We start from the raw sequence: 18,635 nt of genomic DNA, 5'->3' as shown, positions 1-18,635 counted from the left end.
CATATTTTTCCACTTTTTCATGACACTGCACTGAGCTCTGAGGTACATTCAGTACATTGAGATGTTCTTGTACCCTTCTCCAGAATAGTGCTTCTCTATTATCATTTCCCTGACTTGCTTTGAATATTCTTTTGTCTTTATTTTGGTTTTGTCCATTAAAAAAATCTACGTTTCTATTGGGACCTTACAGAGGTCCCCTTATTATTCTTATGAATTCATTGAAAATAGGTGATCCTCCAATTTTCTGCATCAATAAATTGGGTGAGTTAAGGTAATACAGTATTTTGTACGTGAAGAAAGTTAGCATAGTAATTACAAAAGGGCTGAATATTTTTCAAGGCACTGTACGTAGATTTTTTTCTGTTATTAGTGTGCTTATTCTCCACCACTTTTTTGTTCTCCTTAATCTGATCAGCATCACTTACTGGAAATCTACTGAAACTAATTACTAGATTGTACACAAGAGACTGGGAAGGAAATAGGAGAATTAATGTCTTTTCCTTTCCACTTCCTTCCTGCCAGTCCCTGGTTACTGGCTTCTGCTCAGATCTTGTCCATAATGTCTCTTTCTAAGCTACAGGATGTACACTGGGAGCTGCTTCTTATTCCAGCTTCTTGAAATGGAGTCTGTCTTCAACTATAATTACGTAGCTCAGTCTCTTAACTTAATTCTGCCTCACTAATCTTGTCATGGTGACTAATGCTTGAGTTGCAGATGATTAGTTGTATTCATGAGGAATTGCTGGATCATCTTGGTTCTCTTATTCAAAAGTATTACATTGCAAATTTGTTGTTTCCAGGTTCGGTGGATGATGTACTGGATTGTTTTTGCCCTTTACACGGTACTTGAAACGTTTGCGGATCTTACTATTGCATGGTAAGATTAGAAAATAAGATGCAGTGAATTGTTTTGCTAATTTTGAATGATTCTGATAAATATTTGATGAAAAAGATTGGAAAATTACACATACGTGAATGACAAAGATTTGTTTTACTTTGGGCTTAATTTTGCTGAGTGCTGTTGACTCGTGATCTCTTCAGGCATAAAATTAAAACTCTTAATTTGATCCATGCTGGAGGATTGGGCTCTGAAACCTGACACACATGGTTTCAGGTTGGATTGCCAGACTGAGACTGTGAATAAATGTCTCACTCCATTTATTAATAAGGAGCTATTGTGGCATAAACCAACCAAAAATGAAAAAAATATTTTCTGATACACAATGTGTGCATGATTCATGTTGAATTAACAGTGGGCTTGGTCAGGTAGCTAGGTTTTACTGCAGTGTACATGAGGCCTGAAGTAAACCACTCCAAATAATAAAAAAAAGCAAATGCAATCTGTTCTGCTTGGGGCACTTACCTTATCACTCACTGAAGCTCTATATTTGCCGCCATATCAATATATGTTGCATATTTCTTCTCCATTAATCTTGCAGCAGTTTGCTGTTGAGTTTCTTTTTGACAACACACATCATTTATTATAATTTCAATTTATAAAACATTTCCTAGCTCCTTAAGACTTGTGCCTACTCTTACAATTAAATAAGAGTGGTCCAATTTCGTTTGGCCAAATGTTGGTGGCAGAGTTTTCACATACTGTATGCTTCATTTAACAGTTGGAATGTATTTGCTGAATGCCATTTTTAATAAAATAATTTTTGAGCCTCTTGCTTTTATATAAATCAGCAATATATCTGGATATTGTAAACCAGGATAGATTGACTGTTCCTTTATTCTGTTTTGAAGATTACTTCAGCAGTTGCTGCTCACTTTGTATTTTAACTTCTGTGAGTATGAAATCTTCCTGCAAACAATATTTATTTCAAATATTTTGAGCTTTTGCTCACATACATCTCCATTTTCTGCCCTCGTCCCATCTTTCAACCATCACAATAGGGAGAGAGTTCTCCTTGCCCTTGCATATCACTCCATGGGCCTCTGTATTCAGAGCATCTTCAATGTGATCTTGCCACCAAGCATCTCTTTCCTACCCCACCCTTCTGCTTTCCACTCCCTTGTCCACTCATCTCCCCACTGATCTTCCTCTTGGCACTAATCCCTGTAAGCAGGACAAGTGATCCACCTGCCCTTACAGCTTTTCCCTCCCCAGCATTCAGAATCCCAAACAATCCTTCCAGCTGAGGCCACATTTCCTTAAAGTCTCTCTGGGTCATCTATTTTATCTAGTGCTTCCTTTGTTTTGTCCTCTGCAAAAGGCAGGATCTCCTGGTGCCTATTCATTTCAATTTGATTTTCCATTCCCATTCTGAAACGTCTGTCCATGGACTCCTCTACTGTCATGCTGAGACCAAGCTTGGGCTGGTAGAGCAACATTTCATTCTCTCTGGGTAGCCTTCAACCTGATGGCATGAACATCAATTTCTCCAACTCCTGATGATTTTTCTTCCCTCTCTTTTTTCCCATTCCCCATTCTGGTAACTCTTTTTACCTTTTGCCTCCCCTCTTCCTTCCCATTCCTCTGTGGTCTACTCCTGTCAGGTTCATTCTTCAGCCCTTTATCTCTTTCACCTATCACCTCCCAGCACCCCAATTTATCCGACCTACACATCTTCCCCCTCACCTGTCTTCACTTATTATCTGTCAGCTTGTACTACTTCCGCCACCTTATTCTAGCTTCTACCCCTTTCTAGTCCTGATGAAGAGCCTTGGCCCAAAACGTCAACTGTTTATCCCTGCCATAGATGCTGCCTGACCTGCTGAATTCCTTCTGTACTTTGTGTTGTTCAAGGTTTCAATCAGCTGCAGAATCTCCTGTTTGAGATTTCCACAAGCTTTGTGTGTCAGTTGTTATCTTTAAGCTGCCTAGTTGATTTTGATTCAATTGTTTCTTTCCCATTTAGATTCTCATGGGTGTTGTTTTTCGATAAGGCCTTTGCAATGCATTTATAATCGTATTGTGTTAGAGAATGTGCATGTAGTAGCCTTGGTAAACAACATCCTTCCTGAGAATGTGTTTTGCTGTTTGTGTCTGTGAATGATTTAACATGCGGATAAAGAAAATGGATGTGTTGGGATTTCCAAAAGGTATTTGAGAGGGTGCTGTATTAAAACTTATTCCACAAGATATGGTTAATGGTTCTGAGCTTGAATAAGGGTTGGTTTAGAAGGAAAGCCCTAGGAATATTCAGGTTGTTTTCTGGTTAGCAAGTTACAACTTGAGTTTCCAAGGAATTCAGTTCTGGGGCCTTGACTGTTTACATTTTATTTCAATGACTTTGAACGCACTTCAGGGTATTATATCCAAGTGTGTTGACAGCACAAGAAGGTGTAATAGTAATCACAAGGACATCAGCAGATGCTGGAAATTCAAGCAACACACACAAAATGCTGGTGGAACGCAGCAGCATCTATTGGAAGAAGCACTGTCGACGTTTCGTCATCCTGACAGCATCCTGACAAAGGGTCTCGACCGGAAATGTCGACAGTGCTTCTTCCTATAGATGCTGCCTGGCCTGCTGTGTTCCACCAGCATTTTGTGTGTGTTGAAGCTGTCATAGTAAGCTGTTAAGAGGGGACGATCACAAGCAAGAGAAGATCTGCAGATGCTGGAACTCCAAGCAAACCCCCCCCGGGAAGAACGCAGCAGGTCAGGCAGCATCTACGGAAATGAGTAAACAGTCACTGTTTCGGGCTGAGACAATGTTCCCTCCTGTAGTGGGGGAGGAGTGTGTTTGGTGGAGCCTCTTCCACCCTGAACCATTTGAATGCACACCACAGAAAACCTGGCTATTTGCTACACTATAGCAAATTAGGGGGAGGGAGAAGGTTTGGCTATGATTGGGGCTACCTGACTCTGGTTTCTTTCCTACAGGGCTTTTATTAATGATACAGCAACATACAATGAGGCATCTCCAAGCTCGGCTGCTAGTCTAAACTGCTGCTCACACACAAACATGCAAAAAGAATGGTTGTCATTCAATTTTGAGACTCTTGTTTAGTACCTTGGAATATTTTATAACATTGTGAACACTATTATTATACTTGATAAATAACTATAAAATAGCACTAACTGCTGTAGGCCAGTGAGCAAAATTCAAGTGATGGATTAAAGCAAAACCACTGTTGTGATCCTGGGAAAAACATGATTAACTTGCAAGATGGGGCATATGCTTTTATTGAGACAATTTCTGGCATCAGGCATTTTTTGAGTATGTGAGAATTTGTACGAAACAAATAAAATTACAACTCTTGAGTTGGTGGTGAGGAAGGCAAATACAATGTTAGCATTCATTTTGAGAGGACTAGAATATAAAAGCAAGAATGTAATGTTGAGGCTTTGGTCAGATCACATGATTTGGGCAGTTTTGGGCCCCTCATCGAAGAAAGGATGTGCTGACATTGGTGAGGGTCCAGAGGAGGTTCATGATTCTGGGAAAGAAAGGGTTAACATAAGTAACGTTTGATGGCTTTGGGCCTGTACTCACTAGAGTTTAGAAGAATGAGGAGGGATCTCATTGAAACCTATCCTGTGTTGGTTAGGAGTGGGTGATTAGACAAGGTAAGTTTGATTCCAGTTTATCCATGCCACTAAGAACATATTGACCTGACTTTTTTGCACTGTACTTGTCTTTATTTGCAGGTTTCCACTATACTATGAACTTAAAGTTGCATTTGTTATCTGGTTGCTGTCTCCATACACTCGAGGTGCAGGTGTACTTTACAGAAAGTTTCTACATCCTCTTCTCTCCTCCCGTGAGCACGTAAGTAATTCTGTTGTACCTTAGCAGATTTCTATAATAAGTTGATCCCAGTTTAACCATGACTTTTTAGTGAAAGCATTTACAAGTGGTTGTTTTATCTGAAATGGTAATAGTTTCCAAGATGTGAAATTGAGCAGATTTATAAAGAACAGGATTTTTATAAAGCTTTGTTATCATTCCAAGATATTTGAAAAGTGCTGCATTAAAATGTCTATTCATTCTTAATATTGTCAGTGACATTTATAGTTGTCCTAACTTTCTGTTTTGGAAACACTTCTTATTTCTCAATGTATTAATTACGAGTATATTGTGAGAAGCAAACTCAAAGGTTTGATTTTAACATTGAAATTCATGTATGCTGAATTATGTTTGTTCCAGGAGATTGATGACTATATTAGCCAAGCCAAAGATCGAAGCTATGATACCATGGTGAGATTTGGAAAACAAGGTTTAAACTTCGCTGCAACTGCTGCTGTATCTGCTGCAGTAAAGGTAAGCAGAGTGTGGCTTTTTACTGTTAAGACCTTAATTAAATCCTTACAGAAATCGTGTGTGATAACACCTGATTTTATAACATTTTAGGCAATTTTCAGAATACATTCTACCTGCTTTCATTTGCATTCAGTGAACATCCAATTTTAACATGTGCCTTTTCAGCTACTCTCTAGGGATGCGTGATACAGAAACGGGGAGAAATTGCACACCCTATCTTATCACGCAAGTGTTGTCTTACAAATATATTTAGTAAAGTGGAAAGCAAAAATATTTACAACACTGAAAAAGATACAGCTGCACTTTTTGTGAAGACCTTTCATCCTAAACCCAAAATCTCATACCCAAAGAAGTTTTAAATTACATTTTATTAAGTTTGTTTTAAAATATCTCTTTGGATTAAATATTTCATTAGCTGCCTCTCTTAAACCTCTTAGTAGTCCAAATGTTGTACATTTGAGAATGTGGATTAAAACCATTGAATTTTAATTCTGCGTTGAGTTTTATGTAAGATGTTAAGTTATTAGCTGACTTGTCACTTCCCTTCTATCTTAATTCTAACTTTGATATTGCTTTTTCTTGCCTATACTTGCAAACTGTCTTGCAGGATTATTATTCAACTTTCTACTGTTGTACTGGCCCAATCGAGTTGAGGTAATGAGATCATTAGCATAAGTGGATACTGCTTTAGTTATTTAAGATGTGGTTGAATGGCACTAATTAACTTATTGTACTCAAAACTTTTTTTCAGGATGATTTCCATAAAAATATAATTGTTTTATTTTGGCTTTTGAAGCTATTAACGGCATGCTCTTCTGAAGAATATTCCAGAACTTATTTTGAGCAGGGTTTTTGTTAATTACAAATTTTGGATGTCAAACAGAATTTCAAAACCATTTCAGTTGAAGATAACTGAAAAGGTTCTTAGCAGTAATGTGGAATGTAAACAGAAGCAATTTTTGCATAAAGTCCTTAATTTGAGTTAGAACAGTGAAGATATTCTTTTGAAACTGTGGATTCCAGTTAATTGGGCCATCAGTTAATCAGAGCAGCCACTTATTTGGGATATCTCTCAAAGAACAAAAACTAATCAAGAAAATAGCTGGATTCCCGTTGTTTATTTGGGACAAGAGACGGTTGCCAAACAGTTTCTAACTAGTGTCAGTCGCGTACATTTGTGTGGCAGTTAGACACTACACTGCTTAGAGTGAGCAGTTTTTAAATAGTGTAAGTTGTGTATATTTGTCTTCAGAAAGCAGTGATTTTTGTCACTGATAATTGGTTAGAAATGTTCAGTTAGACAATTCAGAACAGTTTTGCTCACTGCATTTTCAAGCATTCATCCTAGGAGATGCCATTAACAGCTGTGAGTGAAAATGAAATTATTTCAACAAGTTTAGGAATTACGAAGAAGTTGAATGAATCGACAATCATCTTGAACGTTACAGTGAAAATAAAGATTTAAAGGATGCAATCATTGAAAGGATTGTATGAAGACAGCCCGTTGTCGGAGCTGATTGTCTTCCTTTACAGTCAAAAGTACATGATGAATTCCTATGTCGATAACAGTTATATTAGTTTTGATAGTGTTCTAATTTGTTCTCTTTTCATTTAAGTACATAAATTGTTACTCAGTCAAACAGTAGTTTGGCTACCTTTTTAACTATTTCCATGAAACTTTGGCTAATTGAGGCAGCTGCTTATTTGGGCCAAAATGTACTGGTTCCGATCAGTTCCAATTAACCGGAATCCACTGTATACAAGTCTCATATCTGTTGGAAACCCCGACTCTTCTGTGGTCAGCATCTATTTTGGAGTTTGTTGTGGAAAAGTTATGGTTGTAAGCTACAAACTTTGTGGTAGATGTTAAATGATTTGGAGTTTCAACCATTCAAAACAGTTTTGAAGCTACAGCAGCTCCTGCTCACCACGAACAGTACTGTTCCCTATTTGCTTAATCATCTTCAAGCTATTTAAAATAAAACATGTAACAGAAATTGGCTCTGCTTTTTATCTAGACATGCTTAGATCTTGTTAATGGTGCCAATGGCAGAAAAACTGCATGCAAATAAGCTGCTTTCTTCTTGCTTGTGCTTATTCTTTCATTTCTCACGAACATCTGGTTTGGAATATTGTCTGGATGGTGGTGAGGAAAGGCTGTTTCACGTGAACTTTATTGTGACAAAATCCACTCTTCTGTATGTTGGTAAGCAATTTGGGAAAAAATTCTGAAATGGTGCTTGTTATCCAAGATGAGTGTAGCTCCTTTTGGATTCCTCATCATTGAATAAACTGATGAATTGTTCTTGCCCATGATGGCTGTGTGGTTATCCCTTGACCATATCTATTCTGTGATTGGGTACTTCAATCATGTGGCTAAAACATCTGATTCTGACTCTTTTATTCTCAACCTGTACTGATAGGTTTAACACTCAGTGGTCCCTGAATAACAGCTGGAGGACAACCAAAGATACTTAGTTGCCTTTCCTCAATTTGAGATCATTATTTTTCTGTAATGGCCCTGTTGACTCTGGCTAATTCCAAACCAATAGGAAATTAAACTCATACATTTCTTGTTTCTCCAGCTTGATGCCCATCACATCCAAAGAAAGAACACTCATTTTTTTTGTTTGCAATTGATGTTTAACAATTTCTAAATATTTTTCCAAAATGAATGCATTCATTTGAAAGTGAAAGTTCTGATGAAGTTTTCTTTCTGTGCAGAGTCAAGGTGCAATCACTGAGAAGCTGCGGAGTTTAAGTATGCATGACTTAACAGCCATACAAGGTGATGAGCCTGTAGGACACCGCTCGTTAACTGGTGATGCAGATACCAGAAAGAAGATGAAGCAGTTGCCTAAAGAGGATTTTGGTAAGTGATTAAAAGCAATTAAACCTTCCACAAGGTAATGTGATGTTTGTGCAGCTTGGTTTTAGTTTGTGTCAGTGACCAACACAGTCCAAGGATTTGCTGGGGGAAGCCTGTTGAGTGTTGCCATGTTCTGGTGCCATCATAGTATGCCTGCAGTCTTCTAACCCTGACCATACACCTTTGAAATGTGGGAGGAAACCGGAGCACCTGGAGAAAGCTTGCGTGGAAACTTACGGATAGTGGTGGGAATTGAACCTCAATCTGGCGTTGTAAAGCCTTGTGCTAATCACTATACTACCATACCACGTAATTGTTCACAGCTTGTCAGAACTACAGATCCCAAGCATCGTGCCTGAGTTTTTATGTTGTTGATTTATAAGGATAGTTACAGGGTCTTAAATTGCCAATGCAAGGAAAAGTGAAAATGAAGGTCTGAAGCTGCACAAGACTTTGCTTAGGCCACATTTGGATAAAACTTGCACAGCTGCATAAAACTTGCTGGCGAAGCCTCATTTGAAGTATTACGTGCAGTTCGGGTCATCTCATTTACAGAGACACATTGTTGTGGAGGCTTTGGAGAGGGTATGGAGAGGAACTTGAATGTTGCCTGGATTGGATAGGACTTTGCAACCTACAGGCTCACTTTCAAGGACTGTATTATTTATTTACTTTGTGATTTGCACGATTTGTATTTCACACATTGGTTGTTTGGTCTTTGTTATGTATAGTTTTCACATATTCTGTTATAGTTTATTTTTCCTGTGAATGGCAGTAAGAAAATTAATCTCTAGGTGGTCTGTGGTGACATGTGTGTGTTAATAACTCGTATTAGCTATATGGAGAGATCGGAGTAGAGCACTGGTAGCTGAGGGGCAACCTGCCAGAAATAAATAAAATGATGACAGGTCTAAATAGAGTGGATGGTCAGAGCCTTTTCTCAGAGTGGAAGTGTCAAATATCAGAGCACTTGCATTTAAAGTGGGAAGGGTTAAGTGTAAAGGAGATTTATTGAGAAGTTTTGTTTTGACATGGGGGTGGGTGCCTTGATTGTTCTTGGGGAAGGTGGAAGCAGATATGATAACAACATTTGAGATGCATTTAGACAGGCATATGAACAAGCTCCAGTGGGGGTAAAAACAGGATGATTTGGCAGATAAATGTGTGGTTGAGAAGCTGGTGCAGGGGGTAGGGTTTCAGGTTCTTGGAACAGTGATATCTCTTCTGGGGGAGGTATGACCTGCTCAGAAGTGATGTGTTACACCTGAACCTTAAGGGGGTTTGTTAGAGCTGTTGGGGAGGGTTTAAAATAACTTGGCTGGAGGGTGGGAACCAGAGTGAAAAGACTCAGGATAGGACAGATGGTAAAAAAGTAAAGATAGCGTGCAGTCAGACTGTCAGGAAAGGCAGGCAGTTGGTAGGACTTGGTTGCAGCCAGTACGCTGCGTATCAAATCATTATGGATGCAGAATCAGAAAGGATAGCAATTACGGTACTCAAGGTATTGTATCTAAATGTGCGTAGTGTAAGAAATAGAGGATGATCTTGTTGCAATATTACAGATTGCCAGGGATGATGTTGTGACCTTCACTGAATCATGGCTGAAGGATGATTGTAGTTTGGAGCTGAATGTCCAAGGTTACACGTTTTATTGGAGGGATAGGACGGTAGGCAGAGGGGTGGTGTGACTACTGGTAAAGAATGGCATCCTTGTGGGTTGAGTTAAGAAACTACAAGGGTAAAAAGGATGTTGATGGCCGTTATATACAGGCCTCCCAACAGTGGCTGGGAGATGGATGATAGATTACAACAGGAAATAGAATAGGCATGTCAAAAAGGCAATATTATGGTAGTCATGGGAGATTTTAGCATGCAGGTCAATTGGGGAAAATCAGGTTGGTAATGGATCTCAAGAGAGTGAGTTTGTTGAATGCCTAAGAGAGATAGCTTATTAGAGCAGTTTGTCATTGAGCCTACTAGGAGATCAGCTATACTGAACTGGCTATTATGTAATGAACCAGAGGCGATTAAGGAGCTTAAAGTAAAAGAACCCTTAGGAAGGTGCAGGACATGTGTATTCCAAAAATGAAGAAATACTCAAATGGTAAAATAGTACAACTGTGGCTGACAAGAAAAGTCAAAGCTATTGCAAAGGCAAAAGAAAGGTCATACAACAAAGCAAAAACCAGTGAGAAGATAGAGGATTGGAAAGTTTTTAAAAACCTGCAGAGAGCAACTTAAAAAATCATTAGAAGGGAAAAGATGAAATATGAAAGCAAGCTAGCAAATAATATCGAATTGGATAGTAGTAGTTTTTTCAAGTATGTTATAAATAAGAGAGATGAGAGTGGATGTAGGACTGTTAGAAAATGAAGCAGGAGAAATAATAACGGGACAAGGAGAGGACTGATGAACTAAATATTTTGCATCAGTCTTTGCTGTTGAAGACACTACCAGTATGCCTGATGTTGTGTGTGAAGGAAGAGAAGTGGGTGCAGTTATTATTAAAAGAGAGAAGGTGCTCAAAAAGTTGAAAGACCTAAAGGTATCCAAGTCACCCTGGCCAGAGGAACTGCACTCTAGGGCTCTGAAAAAGGTAGTGTAAGAGATTTGTAGTAGCATTAGAAATGATCTTTCAAAAATCATTGGACTCTGGCATGATGGCAGAGGAATGGAAAATTGCAAATGTTACTCCACCCTTTAAGAAAGGAGGAAGGCAGTAGAAAGGAAGTTATACACCAGTTGGCCTTGCCTCTGTGGTTGGGAAGGTGTTGGAGTCAATTGTTAAGGATGTTGTGATGGTGTAGCTGGTGTCACAGAACAAGATAGTACAAAGTCAGCATGGTTTCCTTCAGGGAAAATCCTGCCTGACTAACCTGTTGGAATTCTTTGAGGAGATTACAAGTAGGATAGATAAAGGGGATTCAGTTGATGTGTATTTGGACTTTCGGAAGGCCTTTGACAAGGTGCACACATCAGGCTGCTCACCAAGTTAAGAGCCCATGGTATTACCGGAAAGTTATTGGCATGGATAGAGCATTGGCTGATTGGTAGGAGGCAGTGAGTGGGAATAAGAGGATCCTTTTCTGGTTGGCTGCCAGTGACTAGTGGTGTTCTGTAGGGTTTGGTGTTGGGACTGCTTCTTTTAATGCTGTACATTAATGATTTAGATGATGGACTAGATGGCTTTGTTGCCAGGTTTGCAGATGATGCAAAGATTGGTGGAGGGGCAGGTAGTGTTGAGGAAACAGGTAGGATGCAGAGGGACAGACAGATTAGGACAATGGGCAAGAAAGTTGGTAAATGAAATACAGTGTTAGAAAATGCACTGTCATGCACTTTGGTGTTAGAAATAAATGTGCGAACTATTTTCCAAATGGGGAGAAAATACAGGAACCTGAGATGCAGAGGATCTTGGGAGTCCTTGTGCAGAAGTCCCTAAAGGTTAACTAGGTGGTGAGGAAGGCAAGTGCCATGTTGGCATTCATTTCAAGAGGTCTAGAATACAAGAGCAAGGATGTGATGTTGAGGCTTAAGGAACTAGTGAGGCCTTCCTCACCTTGAGTATTGTGAACAGTTTTGGGACCCTCATCTTAGAAAAGATGTGCTGGCATTGGAGAGTGTCCAGAGGAGGTTCACAAAGATGATTCCAGGATTGAAAGGGTTATCATCTGAAGAATGTTTGATGGCTCTGGGTCTGTACACGCTGGAATTCAGAAGAATGAGGGAGGATCTCATTGAAACTTTTCGAATGTTGAAAGGCCTAGACAGGTTAGATGTGAAAAAGATGTTTCCCATGGTGGGAGAGTCTAGGACAAGAGGGCACAGCCTCAGGATAGAGGGGTGTCCTTTCAAAACAGCTGCATAGAAATTTCTCCAGCTAAAGGGTGGTGAATTTGTGGGATTTGTGACCATGTGCAGCTGTGGAGGGCAGGCCATTGGGTATATTTAAGGCAGAGATTGATAGGTTCTTGATTAGACATGGCATCAAAGGTCAAAGGCCAGGAACAGAGATTGAGGAGGAGAGAAAAATAAAAGGATCAGCCATGATTGAATGGCAGAGCAGACTCATTCAGCCAGATGGCTTAACTCTGCTGCTATGTCTCATGGAATGGAGAGATGTAGACCATATTCAGGCACATGAAATTAGTTTATTTTGGCATCATGTTTGGCACAGATATTGTGGGCTGAATGTACAATGTGGTCAGTCAGGAATTGAAAAGTACAGTGGTTTGTAATGAATTTGACTTTGTTTCTGAATTGGAATCATGCTCGAAATTCATTAATAAGCTGAGTGATATGTGACTTTTTTTTGTATTTAACTACCTTCACTTCCATCGGCCTTGAAAATTTCAAGTTGAAATTTTCACGGATACTGAATTTGCAAATGATATGACTTTCAAGCAAGTTGTCCATCTAAGTAATAGAAGAAATAAGATGCCATTCAACTGCTTGAACCTGTTCTGCATTCAGTAAGATCACAGCTTTATCTTCTACTTGAAAATTTATTTTCCTGCTCTATCCCATAATCCAGTAATTCTTTTAATATCTAGAAAACTATCAAGTTTCTTTTTGAATGCAGTTAATAACTGAACCTTTGCATCCTGGTAGAGAATTGAAAAGATTTCACCCAGTCAGTAAAGAAATTTCTTCTCATTTTGGTTCTAAATGACCTTGAGACTCTGATTCCAGGGTAACATTCTTCCCTGTGGCTATTGGCTCGTCATTCCTCATTCTTCTAAAACCTAAAGATGTCTAACGTTTCAGGTCTCTTGCCATGTGGTAGACCCACCATCCCAGGAAACAGATGGCTGCGTTTTAATTGCACTTATGAAAGGTGAAGAAGGCGATTTTAAAATTCCATCCCCAATATTCCAAGTGTTATCTTAGCAAGACCTTGCTACAATTATACAAAAGAACTTTACTCTGTATTCATATCCTTGTGAAATAAAGGCAAGCATACCATTTGACGTCCTAATTGCCTGTTGAACTTGCATACTGTCTTTTACTGCTTTGTGTAAGTCAGACACTCTGTTCACTCTGAATATCAATAATTTCCAACCAGTCACTAAGAAATACTCAGCATTTGTTTTTCTCAACTTGTCAACATTGCCTTGAAGCTTCTTTGCATCCTCATCTGTACTAAGTTCCCGTTTTAGTGTTTTTAGTAAATGTGGAGATGTTACAATTGATTCAGTCATATCATTGATTGTAGATCGTGAATAGCTGAGGCCCACTGGCTACAGTTACTAGTATGAGAAGGACTCATTTATTCCAACCTTTCATTTTCACTTAGAAGCAATTTTTGTTAAATGAGACACTGTGCTTGTTCACTGGAAGGAACAGTTTCTTTGCTTTGATTAACATGCAGACGTTTGCAAAATGGGGAAAACGAAGGGAAAATTTGATAAACCTCCACTGAAGTGGAAATTAATCTGTTGGAGGCATGAAAGCATTAGTACAGAGAAATTTTGTTTACCTTGATTAAAATGGGGAGGGGGTCTGTAAAAGAAATGTAATGAATCCTTTTGATCTCATCTTACCCCCTCATTTACTGCTCTGTTTGTAATCTAGTCTTTTAATTTGGTGCATCTGGTTGTGTGAGCTTCCTTGTGTGCCACTGAGGTGGTGTTGCCCCCTGGTGAACAAACATATTGGTACATGGCTGTTAAATACTGAGTATTTATTTGGATGTCTTCACCTAATTTTGTATACATTTTTTTTTCCTAACACCTCCCCCACTTAAATGTGCACACAAATTTGAAGGGAATTGCAGGATGTATTAATGTGCCATTTCTTTTGTTTTTTAGCCAGGCATTTTGATTATGATGATGTGGATAGTGAGGATCGATCAGAGATTGAGCAAAACAGTGCTCATTCTGATGATGAGGTGGTCACACAAAAGCACCTTCAACGATCACAGAGCCTTAAAGTGAAACGGAAAGGCCACCGTAAAGAGGTAAGTACTTTTGGTAATCTGTAATTATAGACTTCTGCCCTCCCTGTTTCAGTGTTTATTTCTTGAAAAATATTGCAGGTAAATTTTGTTTTCAATTTCTTTCTAAATGTTTTTTAAAATCTGCTTGTTACTAACTCCACTGTTTATTTTCACCATTCTTTTGAGTCTTTGCATCTGTCTTCAATTCCTCTGGCAGTAGGTTCTTTTTATCCCATTTGGTCAATGATTCTCATAGTTTTGGTCACTTCTATTTAATCTCTTCAACTTGGTTTCATGTAGAGTTATGGCAGTTCTCTGATTCAGTGCCATCCTCAACACCTGCTTTAAAGAACAATTGGATAAAAATGGAGGAAATAAAGAATGAGCTGTTAGCAATTTTTAGACTCAATTTACTTGTCTGACATTAGTTGCTATAAATTGAACATTTGTGTATTTTGTTTAAAATATATTAAGTTGATTTTGGTTTTGATTTGTTCTAGGTTCGGTATGGATCCTTGAAATTGAGACCTAAGAAGCGGCCACAATGTAGTTATATCCCAGGATAAAATGCTTTGGATAATCTTTTTGATCCTAACTTGGCAATATACAGTGTCATTTGTCAATATTTTTCTAATTTTCAGAAAGCTGAGGTTTGCTGTTTCCGATGTATATGACTTTGTTGTTTGACTCATCCTGCTGAGTTGGCCCAATGACGGAGGACTGCATTTATTGTCACAGTCCCGTGATGATTGGGCTTGAAACTGAAATCCAATATTGACAAATCATCCACAGATATATTCTTACAAATCAGGAGAAGAGATAAAGAGTCTGAGGAGAAGATTTGAAAAACTTGAATTCTGAATTACGGAGAAGCTTATGGAAAATTGAATTTGAGCTGTGATTTAAAAAAAAAACAAGTATTAATTTGTCACAGAATAATGCACTTTCTTGCACTTAACACTAAGGACCACATTTCAGTCATGATTTCGTAACTTTGGGCTTATATGTAAAACCATTTATAAGTGTCTTTCAGGTAGAATTCTTCAGACATTGAGTATGTTTAAATATTTAGTTTTTAAACATTAATTGCATGTTTTTATAAATTTTGTATAGGTTTAATGGGTGCCTTTATTTTATCTGTCGGTGTAAGCTGTGTGATATTTTCCCCCCAACTTTTTACCTTTTTTAAATGTGGAATATACTGAGTACAATTCAGTAGCAACTACTTGTGAATTCAAGATGTTTGTGTTCTTGGATTCCAACATTCAGGTAAATGTTGGTGAGCGGCTTTACCTGGTTGTCAAATTTTAACAACAGACATTTTTAACTGTATTTTGATATGTAGATCGCAGCAGAGCTGCAAAAGTGTACAGGTTGGTGCAGGACTTTAAACCTTTATTGTAATAAATTTTTTCTGATTGTTACATTTAAAGCATTTTAAATGGTCTAAATTTAGACAATATCTACCCGGTGGTTGGGAATGCAATGTAAAGCAGTATTCATTGTTATGAATTTTGTGTGTACATACAGTGAAATGCATCATTTGCATTAACGATCAACATACCCAAGGATTGATCATATAGAGTTCTTGTGAAGCATCTTTAAATTGGAAGTATTTACTTTCTCTTTCCAAAGATGCTGTGTGATCTGAGCATTTTTGACAATTTGTTTTTAGATTTCCAGCATGTACATTAAAAAAAGTCTGTTCTTGCACATCAGTATATAGTTTGAAAAGTCTACATAGAGTGGATGTTTCCAATAGTGGGAGAGTGCCGGACCAGAGGGTGCAGCCTCAGAATAGAAGGACATCCGTTTAGACAAGAGAGGAGGAATTTCTTTAGCCTGAAAGTAGTGAATGTGTGGAATTCATTGCCACTGATGGCTGTGGAGGCAAAGTCATAGAGCAGATTTAAAACAGAGGTTGATAGGTCAGGGCATCAAAGGTTACATGAAGAAGGCAGAATGGGATTGAGAGGAAAATAGATCAGCCTTGGTGGAATGGCAGAGTAGGCTAAATGGCCTAATTCTACTCGTGTTTTATGGTCCTATGCAGAAGCAATCTACTTGCTATTAATGTCATCTTGCTGGCCTATAGGATGCTGATGCTATTCTTAAAGGACATTCCCTACCCTCTCCCACCCCAACAGAACATTTCCTATTCTTGTTACTGTCATATCTCCTCAGATGACACATTTAATCAAGCCCACTTGCTCCTGTTTCATAACCAGTGAATGGGGTTCAGCAAAACTATCTTAATGGCAAAGTATCCTAGTTGTTTTTGTTTCTTTTTCCTTAATGCAACTGGTGAAACAGCAAAAGCCAACTAGAGTAAAACTCCAATAATCCACTGACTTTTGAAATACTGATTGTTCTGCATTATACTAGAAATTTGAGAGTGTCAGGGGGCAGAATTGAGTATAGTTGCTATTAGCTGAAGAGTTTGTGCTTGGGAAACTGAAAGGTCCGAGGATAGACCTGGACTAGATGGATTACACTCCAGGGTTCTGAAAGGGGTAGTTGAAGAGATTGTGAAGAATTTAGGAGTGATCTTTCAAGAGTCACTAGATTTTGGATTGGTTGGGCACTGGAAAATTGCTAATGTCATTACACTCTTTAAGAAGGGAGGGAGACAGAAGGAAGGAAATTGTAGGCCAGTTTGTCTGATCCCAGTGGATGGAAAGTGTTGGAGTCTATTGTTAAGGACGTGGTTTCGGGTACATTGAGATGCATGATAACATAGGCCAAAGCCAGCATGATTTCCTCAAAGGGAAGTCTTGCCTGACAAATCTGTTGGAATTTGAGGAAATCACAGACAGGATAGACAAAGGAGAATCAGTGGATGTTATGTATGTGGATTTTCAGAAGGCCTTTGACAAGGTACCACACATTGAAGTTGCTTAACAAGATGAGAGACCCTGGTATTACAGGAAAGATACTAGTATGGGTATAGCATTGGCTGATTGGTAAAGAGTCGAAATAAAGGGAGTCTTTTCTGGCTGCTGGTGACTAGTGGTTTTCTACAAAGGTCTGTGTTGGGACCAATTCTTTTCATATTTATATTCCAATGATTTGGATGACAGGATTGATGGCTTTGTGGCCAAGTTTGTGGATGATACAAAAGTAGATGGAGGGACAGGTACTGTTGAGGAAGCAGGGAGTCTTCAGAAGTACTTAAGGCACAGTTGGAGGATGGGCAAAGTGGCAGATGGAATAGAGTGTAGGGAAGTGCATGGTCATGTACCTTGGTAGAAGGAAAAAGGCATAGTATGGAGAAAATTCCAATGTTAGAAGTGCAAAGGGACTTGGGAGTCCTTCTGCAGGATTTCTTAAAGGTTAACTTGCAGGTTGAGATGGTGGTGAGGAAGGCAAATGCAATGTTAGCATTCATTTCGAGAGGTCCAGAATATAAATATAAGGATATAATGCTGAGGCTTTATAAGGCATTGGTTAGACTGCAGAGTATTGTAAGCAGTTTTGACCCCCTTATCTAAGAGAAGGTGTCCTGGCATTGGAGAGGTTTCAGAGACTCACAAGAGTAATTCTGGGAATGAAAGGATTAATGTAGGAGGAGCTTTTGGAGGCTGTGGGCCTGTATTTGCTGGAAAATGAGGGGGTGTTAATGAAACCCATTGAAAGGCCTAGATAGTATATATGAAAGGATATTTCCTATATTGAGGGAGTTTAGGACCAGAGGGCACAACCTCAGAATAGAGGGACATTCATGCAGAACAGAGATGAGGAGTTTCTTTAGCCCGAGGGTGGTGAAATCTGTGGAATTCATTGTGGAAGCCAAGTCATTGGCTACAATTAAATGGAGGTTGATAGGTTGGCGATTTAATATAGGTGTCAAATGTTATGGAGAAAACAGGAGAATGGGGTTAAGGGGGATACTAAATCAGTCATGATGGAATGGCAGAGCAGTTTCGATAAGCTGAATGGCCTCATTTTGCTCCTCTGTATTATGGTTCAGAAAGGATGACTGGTTCCTGCATAGCTCAGAATCTTGCTAGATTCACTAGAGAAATTTATTATGGGTTTAAAAAAATGCCAATATGTGGGTCTAGAAGTAGAATATAATCAAGTAGACTGTAAAGTATGAGGTTGTCATCCTTTTAATCTATTACCAAAATGAAGTTGTCATTGACGTAGGATGTCTCTTCAATGTACCAGAGTTAGAATCTGATTTCCTGCCCATCATCTTCCTTTATTAGAGTGGGTGTTATAATTCAGTATCTACTGAGATTCTTTGGTTGATTTGTTTTTGTTTTGGGAACCTTGATCTCCATTTGGAGACATCCTAAAAATGTGTATTACTTGTCTATGGAATGTGGGCTTAGCTTTGATACCAACCCTAAATATAAGCAGTTGGAGGCCAAGCACTTTGATGGATCTATGGTGACACTGGCCACTCTAGGTATGGATGGAAAGCTTCCTGAAATCAAATGAGTTGCTGAGATTGGCCTTTTTGTCTTCTCCACATTTGCTAGATAGTGAGCTAGGGCTTTTCCCTTTGGAGCAAAGGAGGATGAGAGGTGACTTGATAGAGGTCTATAGATCTAGTCAATTGCCAGAGGCATTTTCCCAGGGTAGAAATGGCTAATATCAGGAGGTA

The 18,635-nt window shown here is 38.8% G+C and overlaps 1 protein-coding gene across 2 annotated transcripts in view; it reads left to right on the top strand.

Annotated features, from left to right (window-relative positions):
- Positions 1–15,455, top strand: part of reep3b (receptor accessory protein 3b) — a 72,284-nt gene extending 56,829 nt beyond the window's left edge. For both annotated transcript variants that reach the window (XM_059947350.1, XM_059947349.1), the window contains 6 exons: positions 801–877; positions 4,604–4,724; positions 5,103–5,216; positions 7,941–8,088; positions 13,896–14,044; positions 14,524–15,455. In XM_059947350.1, coding sequence (XP_059803333.1) covers positions 801–877; positions 4,604–4,724; positions 5,103–5,216; positions 7,941–8,088; positions 13,896–14,044; positions 14,524–14,589 — 675 coding nt within the window. In that variant the 3' untranslated portion in view covers positions 14,590–15,455. The remainder of the gene's footprint in view (positions 1–800; positions 878–4,603; positions 4,725–5,102; positions 5,217–7,940; positions 8,089–13,895; positions 14,045–14,523) is intronic.
- Positions 15,456–18,635: the final 3,180 nt, after the last annotated feature.

Source organism: Hypanus sabinus, chromosome 22, assembly GCF_030144855.1.
Source record: "Hypanus sabinus isolate sHypSab1 chromosome 22, sHypSab1.hap1, whole genome shotgun sequence".
In the NCBI taxonomy this organism is placed as follows: domain Eukaryota; kingdom Metazoa; phylum Chordata; class Chondrichthyes; order Myliobatiformes; family Dasyatidae; genus Hypanus; species Hypanus sabinus.
This window is presented reverse-complemented; position numbering and strand designations above follow the sequence as displayed.